General features: G+C 38.2%; 1 protein-coding gene across 2 annotated transcripts in view; it reads left to right on the top strand.

Moving 5' to 3' along the window:
• Positions 1–1,302: 1,302 nt before the first annotated feature.
• Positions 1,303–8,380, top strand: part of LOC111862561 (DNA polymerase eta) — a 36,311-nt gene continuing 29,233 nt past the window's right edge. Inside the window, exons 1-2 of one of the 2 annotated variants that reach the window (XM_023848054.1) lie at positions 1,303–1,320; positions 1,673–1,817. In XM_023848054.1, the coding sequence (XP_023703822.1) occupies positions 1,693–1,817 (125 nt within the window). In that variant the 5' untranslated portion in view covers positions 1,303–1,320; positions 1,673–1,692. Of the gene's footprint in view, positions 1,519–1,672; positions 1,818–8,380 lie in introns of both variants that reach the window. The other variant, XM_023848052.2, reaches the window with a different exon arrangement.

The following is an 8,380-nucleotide window of genomic DNA, read 5'->3' as shown; positions in this document are numbered from 1 at the left end:
AAAAAAAAACGAAAAAATAGAAACATAAAAAGAGAAAGCCAAGGGTCCAGCCCGGCATCTGACCTACATTCGTATTTTTCGAGAAGCCCGTAACTTTTTTAGGTCCTCAAGGCACGCAAGACCCCTCCTGGCCGGTCTCGCACATTGTCAGTTCATGGGTTTATGGTACTGGGAGTAAACTGGCGACGTTAGGGACAATAGTGGCACCCTTAGCCTAAGGAGGACAATCGCTGAATTACAACTAGACGGTCCCGGGATGGTATCTCGCCGATGGAGCGTCTCTCACGGTATTAAACAATGCATCAGTTGTTAACGCCCTTAGTTAAATAATTTTGGCGATGGACGTACGGTTACATTCCTAAACACAAGTATTCCATGTATGTCACAGTTCGTAATATTCAGTGCCTTCAGTTAAAGAGGTGTTTCATGTGAAAGAAAGGTTATGACTTTCCAGGCACTGGTGACAAACTTTCTCTAGATAAATAATTTGTAACCTAATCTCTTGTATTCCAGAGCTGCAGAGGCTCGTATTCCGCTTTTTTTTTTTTTTTGGAAAGGGGGTCGGGGACCAAGTTTAATAGAACTTCAATCAAATCCAACCGAAAGGATATGGGTGAAGTGATATTAAACTTACTTATGCAGCTGAGCCCTTCTTGAGAAGCTGCCAATTGTGCAGTCACTCAAGAATTTTCCAGCCTTTTGTAGAACCTGAAGGTTCATTACTGTGTTCACAAGAGCCCTCCATTGGTACCTATCCTGAGCCAGATCAATCCAATCCATATCATACCATCCTATCTCACTAGGATACATTTTAATATTGTCCACCTACCTACACCTTGGTCTTCCCAGTAGTCTCTTTCCTTCTGGCGTTCTCACCATTATCCTGTATGCATTCCTCGTCTCCCCCATTCGTGCTACATTCCCTGCCAATCTCATCATCCTCGACTAGTGAGGTTGGCAGGGCATCTAACACGAATGGGGGAGGCGAGGAATGTATATAGGATATTGGTGGGAACAGCAGAAGGAAAGAGAGTCTGCAATACAAGAGATCTGGTTGTAAAAGTATTTTTTGCAAGAAGCGAAAAAAAGAACTGCAAGGGGCGCGGCGAGCATTCAAAAGAGTTGCTAAGGTAGCATACCTTCTTACCGATTGTGCTCTCGGCCCTGGATGCCATTTTAAATTTAATTCATGTAAGCTGAAAATAGATGGCAGCAGCATGTAAACGAGGTATCATGGCGGCCATTTTGCCAACCAATAACATTGGAGTTTCACGGGGCTGATTGCGTGTATCAATTGATAACTATTCCGTGACTCGGTGTGTAAGTATTTGAGTTTGAATGTCAACATTTTCTGTATTAGATAAATGAATGACTTCGCAACTTTGCTGCGTTCGTACACATGATCACATTAAATGGCAACCGCTTTCAGTGCCAGTAGAAAATGCGTTACAGTGGACCTCCCGATTTCATTTATATTTCCCTGAATTTATTTTTCTTTTGGTTCTTCATGTGTTTGTGGTGAGTGTCAAGTTAATACTTTAAATAAGGAATGCATTCTTTACCTTTTCATCTAGTCATCACTCTAAAAATATAAATTTTGGAAGCAAGAGCAAAATATAACTGCCTGTTTTGCATTCAATGGTATAAAGTTAATGTGGTATTCATCTTGCAGCTCCTTGTGACATTAGCACGATGGACCGCATCATCACTTTGGTTGACATGGATTGCTTCTACTGTCAGGTGGAGGCACGGCTGAATCCCTCCTTGAAAGGAAAGCCATTGGCTGTGGTGCAATATAACAGATGGAAAGGTGGAATGTGAGTTTATGAAGAAATGCTCAAAAAAAAAGTTTCTTTGACATAAAACTTTTGAGAATTCTGTTAAATTGTACTATGTGGAGTCAGTGATTGGTATTCATCCCTTCTTGTTACACTAATATTTCCTTCTGCAGGGCTTCTGCTGTATTACACAGGCACAGTTCTCTTGTGGTACACTGATGACATCAAAGAATGCAGTGCCAACCCCATTTTTTAAAATAATGCAAATGTTATAAGGTTAGAATGTTTGTTCTGTTTGCATAATGTGATGAATGCAAACTTGTGAAGGTTTCTGTTTCCTCTTTTTTCATATCGCAGTCCTTCCAAATCTAGTTTAAATGTGAAAGTTTATTGTTGGCTGTTCCATACATCATCATTGGTTACACACCGACCCAGGTCTCATCCCCTTCTGCCTCACCCTCATTGCAGATTTACATAATGAAAACCTTTTAAGGTTAATTTAAAAATTAAGTTTAGTGATTGGCAGTGCCTTGTATTAGCATCCATTACACACTGATGCTGACTTTATCCCTTCAGCATGCAGCTGCTCTTAGTGACATTATCATAGCCCTGTGGTGGACCTGGTGGGGTGATGATAGGGAAGCAGTGGGTCACTCTTTGCCGTAGTCTCCATATGTTACAATTTCACCGAAGATTCTGTAAAGAATGGGCAGTTTTTGTATCATTCATGCACACACAATGCTGTCTCACACAGAAAAGATAAATGTTAAATCATATCTAATTTGTTATTCAAAATCTGATTAATATTTGCTTACTGCACTCAATCCTGGCTCCTCCCATTATACAGTGCCTAGTCCATTATCTTACTTTCCAGCAACTTTCCATAGAAGGGAATAGTAATAATAATAATAATATTATCCATTAGTGATAATTTATACAAGTGAAAGGTTTAGGTTTGCTCATGGGTTGTATATGCAGTGTCTAGTAACTTACCAATTTCTATCCTTTAGAAAAGTTGCTAGATTTATTTCATGGACCAGCCAGAAATTATGAACATTATGTTTTTTTTTAGTATTAAAGATTAACTATAATATCATAAATATGAGATGAAAAACTCCATCAACCTTTGAAATATAATTTTGTTGGGTGAAAGATAAGCCTATAGTAAAATAAAATGAATTAAACCAACCCTTCTTGTCCTGCCTTAGCCCAAACTCTCAATTATTACTTTCTCATACATGTATATATGAGAAAGTACTGTGATTGTGACAAAAATTGATTTTGAGGTTTATTTGAATTTACACAATTTCATTTCGTTTTATTTGGCATTCATAATTGCTACAGCAGTAACACTTGAACAAGTCACATCCTTAAATACATCAATCTTGAAATTCTTTGCCCAAATGCCTAAGGGATTAGAATTTGTCAACAATAATCACTCTTAACATGGTTAACCTACAATTAAAATAAAACACATTATCAAACCAGATAAATAATCAAATTAGATACAATATGTGAATAAAAATGCAAGCCAACCTTACGAGTTTATCAAGAGAATTTTAAGAGTAAAGTAAAAGTAAAGTAAAGCTATCCCTGTAGCAGGCCATGAAGGCCCTTAGGGTTGTGAGACATCGAGGGTCCCACGTTATCTAGACAATTGGCTCAAAGATGGCAGTAAGGTTGTTAGCCGTATGCACTGGCTGCGCTTTACTCCCCAGGAAAATTATTTAATTAATTCCTTGTACTCATTTCTGTTAGAGGCTAAGTCGACCCCAGGGCCATAGTGCGGCTGGAAGGATTAGGTCAAGTGAAAAAAATCCAATGACCTCATCGGGACTTGAACCTGTGACCTTCCTACAGTAAATCAAGAGTCCTACATATGACCATGTTAATCACCAATCACATTAAGATACTACAAGCAACCATTTGTTATCTATTTCAGTTGCTGAATAGAGGTTTTGCTATGCTTACCACTGTCCCTCTAAGAGAAACTTATACAAAGTATAGAATGGATGATCTAGTAAAAATACTTTTAGCCCATGTTTAAAGTCTTAAGATCCATCTGAGTTTCTTAATTCCAAAGGCAGTCTGTTATACAATTTAATACCCATATTGATAACACTTTTCTTAGAAGTCGATGTATTAAAATTTGTCACATGAAAATCATCTGCTATTTACACCTTTCATTAAATGAAGTATCTTTTTTTGTATTTTCAGTGCTTTGCTATTTTCACTTTCTCCACCCCAAAAAATCAAACCATAACTTAACAAAGTTTGAAATTTGGCAAAGTGTTCCTAAGTATAAACTTTCTACATCTTTCAAGGATTTAATAATGTAACATACCTTATTCAGTGTTAGACACAAGGACTGAATATGTAACCTCCATTTTACATTATGTGTTATATTGATACTTAAAAATGTATGATGTATAATTAATTTTTATATTTTTGAAAGTAATAACTGGCTCAGACATGTCATGTGGTTAATTTAATTGGAATATCATTGCTTTGGTCTTTTCAGTATTTATAAACAGGTTATTTTTTGAAAACCAAGATTCTAGCTGGATCATCACTCTTTTTATTTTTTCTTGGAGAGTAATTTTATTCTTATCTGTTACCAGTATATTGGTATCATCTGCAAAAGTAACCCCCCCAAATATAAAAATGTGATTTTTCTGATGCTGTTTGTGGTCTGGATGTATTGCTCTTTAGCACCTGAATGGTTTTACAGATTGCATTTATACTTTGTATTTAAGAATTAACCATCTTAGGTCAGTGGTCTGTGAATATGAATATAGCAGCTCCAAAAATAGGAGCCCTTTGGGGATGCCCTAAAACACAAAGCCATGATTCTTTTGAAAGCCACATATTGATTTAGATTATATTTTAGAAGTTTATGATGACTAAACGTGAAATTTTGCTTTTGCAAAACTGGCATTATTGGTGAGATGGGCTTAATTGTTTGGTACTCAGTAACTCTCAGGGGTCTGTCAGGCAACAGTCAGTTTTGTTTTCAAGGTATCATAGTCATACCAGTCATATGTGAGAAAGTATTTGCATTGTCATTGCACCATTTTTTTCAGCATTGCATCATGTTTGTGATCTCACAGATATCAGTGTTATGTTATCACACAAACTTTATTTTACCGTTTATTATACCCTATGCTCCTCTATATTATCGCCACCAGTCATACTTCAGTTAACATAAACGTAAGTCATGCCTATCAAGACAATAATTACAAACCAAACTAAGTAAATTCCTACAAGCTTACTCCGTAGCATATTCATCCAAAGACTTGTTATTTTCCTGTATTATTTCAGACATCAGCACATGAGCGAGAATAATATATTGACAGATCTACTGAAGTTCTGCTGGGGAAGTGGTGGTACGAAGACTATCTACACATAAAGACATTTCAACAGCATAACTCATGTCAGTTGCTTTGGGCCAGTCCATGTCAAATCAGTATGATTTATGAGCTTTGCCATATTTCAGGTGCACAGCTACTGGCTTCCCATTGCAGTGACCTAGGTTCGATCCCTGGTCATGTCATGTGGAATTTGTGGTGGATGAAGGGTGCTAGTTTTCTGAGTACTTAGGTTTCCCCTGCCAATTCTTAATCCCCAAGTGCTCCACAGTCATTGAACATGCAGCCATGAATCCTGTATAGCCTCAATACTGAAAGCCTGATTGAATAAACAACTTTAAAAAATTAGTTTTTTTCCAAATTGTCTGTCTTTTTTTTTTCTGATGCACAAAAATTTCTGTAACCCTGGTTCTAATTGAGATAGATAATTGAGATTCCTGTCATAAAACTGGAAGCCTTTGAGTGGGTCTTTCATGTGGTATGACACTAATAATATGTTAGGACATATTAACAAATTCACCTTCAGCTTAGTTTATCAAAAAATGTATAGCCAGGTGTATTAAGTTTTCCCAGAACAGTCAATGATGATTGCAATGCATGAAGAAAACAGTCTTCTGAGATGTGGTGCCGTGTAGATGTGGTGTTAACCGATATTTCGGAGGAACGTATCGCCTCCATCTTCAGGATAGAAGACAAAATAAGAAAATCCGCAAGCGAAGAAACAGTGAGAGCAGGAGCAAGCAGACTAGTTTCTTCGCTTGCGGATTTTATTATTTTTCCTTCTACCCTGAAGATGGAGGCGATACGCTCCTCCGAAACGTTGGTTAGCACCACATCTACACGGCTCCACATCCCAGAAGACTGCTTTCTTCATAGTCACTGCCGTGAAAACCTCAAATCTTACATTTCAATACATGTTTGGAAATTTTCACGCTGGTGCATGAAAGTGATGAGGAGATGATTTTCTGTCTGTTATGGTTTGATTAGGCATGATGATTCATTTTGTGACCTGTACAGATATACTGCAGGGCATCATGACTCATCCAGCCTTTCAGTTCATACCTGATGCCGATAAAGTTGTATTTCCTTGCCTGACAAATGCAGTAGTGATTTGATGAAGTGTAAAATTGATTTTTATTTTTGCCACATTTTTAAAATGGATGCAAGTGCTACAAGTGTCAAAAAATTAATGTTTTAAAACAGTTTTGTAATCCATTGGATGTCAGTCACATTTCACATTACAAGAAAGACTGAAATTTGGACTGGATGGTAAAGTAAAGTTTTTAGTGTTCAGACAGCCTCGTGAGGATGGTTGAGGAGCTATTTCAAGGAAACAGTGACTCTGGTCTAGAAAACCTAGATTAATGGCCATGGGGATCCATTGCTGCTGACAACATGACACTCTCTATCCATAAAAGTTGGCAGTTAACTTCACTGAGAAGTGGCAGTTGTTTTGTCAGTATAGTTTACTACAGGCCACAGAGTTTGTTTTTGAGTGTTCAGAAAGGGTAAAGGTTATGTGATAAATATATGAAAACCATTGCAAATTTGCACAGAAAATTAGGAAATGAAGTGGCTCTTTCTTCAAGCCCAGAATATGACAAATGNACCGTTCTCACGGTCTTGTCGCTTGCAGATTTCTTATACTTTTTCTTCTACCCTGAAGATGGAGGCGATACGTTCCTCCGAAACGTCGGTTAACACCACATATACACGGTGCCAAATCCCAGAAGACTGCTTTCTTCAAGATAGTAGGGCCTTTGGAAGCGTCACCATTTTCCACAAAAAAGTTGTCACAGGTGAAGTGTCAAAAGAAAGAGTTCAAGGAAATCAAAATAATCACAGGGAATAAAAGATTCAGATTAATAAGACTTAGCGACAGCGACAGGTAAGGTGAAGGTGAAATGATAGAACAGTTGGAGGTAAAATTTCAGGTAGCAAGAAAGTAGAGTGAAAGTTTCCAAATGTTGATGGTTCTTCCAAAGAGGAAAAATTAAGAAGAATCCAACAAGAGTTAGTGGCTGAGAAAAGAGTTTTGTCAGCTTGAATGTGAAACCAGGCAAACTGCTGCCTCCTTTATCAGGGGAAATGGGGAAACAATTTTCTGTAGCTGATGAAATCAGTAGGATCGTGTCAGGGACAACTGATTATGTTTCTGTTAAATCAGAGAAGGCAAAAAAGTTTGTCTTCAGAAAAAACTGGTAATATGTAACATAAAAGAAGACTAGTAGCTTTTCAGGGGCCCATACACGTACGAGTCTGGCTCACGAGTCCGACTCGGCTCGGGTTCCAATGAGCCAACCTCATCCGTGTGTGGGTTGCCACGCTCATACATGTGTGGTGAAATTAATCCAAGTCAATCTCCCTGCAGAGCCAGACTCGTTCATGTATGGGCCGCCTTAATGAACAAAATCCTGAATAGTTAGGCTTTTTGAAGTGTGTAGAAATATGGCCAAAGAATTATTTGTTGGCTGGAGCAAGCAGTCTGCATGCATATTGTGTGTGTACCATTCATCAGAATGTGTGGAACATTTTATTTCGGGAGCAAAAACTTCTGATGACTGTCCAAAATTATTTGTAATATGTCAGAAGTAAGTTGCTACCAGAGAGACTGAGATGTGTGCAGGGACTGAGAACTAAATCAGAAATAGTTAACAGAGATTGGAAAGTAACAACAGTATTACCTACAGATAGTGGGTGATTACTGACAGATTAACTCTGAAAACAACTGTGCAATCTTGCAGTGACTTACTTCATCACCCTTTTATAGCATGTCAGCAGTTATGTTTCCATAAAGAAATGAATTTGAACTTGGAAACTGGAGAAAGCGCTATTATTTATGACTATTTTAGGAAACTAGTTGGTGAGGCACTATGCTACAAGCTGGAAGGTCGCGGGTTCAAGTCCCGATGAGGTCATTGGATTTTTTCAGTTGACTTAATCCTTCTGGTCGCACTATGACCCTGGGGTCAACTCAGCACCTAACAGAAATGAGTACCAGGAATTAATTAAATAATTTTCCTGGGGAGTACAGCGCGGCCGGTGTGTAAGGCTGACAACCTTCCCGCCATCTTTGAGCCGATTGTCTAGATCAGCCCTGTCCAACGCGGCGCCCGCGGGCGGCATAGTGCCCATGGTATATTTTTCTGGCGCCCTCTGTAACCACATATAATTGAGCCGATTTTTAATATTAATTCAAATTGTAAGACAAGAGACATTTTTGAACGTCTGAGT

Source organism: Cryptotermes secundus, unplaced genomic scaffold (genome assembly GCF_002891405.2).
Source record: "Cryptotermes secundus unplaced genomic scaffold, Csec_1.0 scaffold1376, whole genome shotgun sequence".
NCBI classification, from domain to species: domain Eukaryota; kingdom Metazoa; phylum Arthropoda; class Insecta; order Blattodea; family Kalotermitidae; genus Cryptotermes; species Cryptotermes secundus.
The sequence above is the reverse complement of the archived record's forward strand: the minus strand, read 5'-3'. Positions and strand labels throughout refer to the sequence as shown.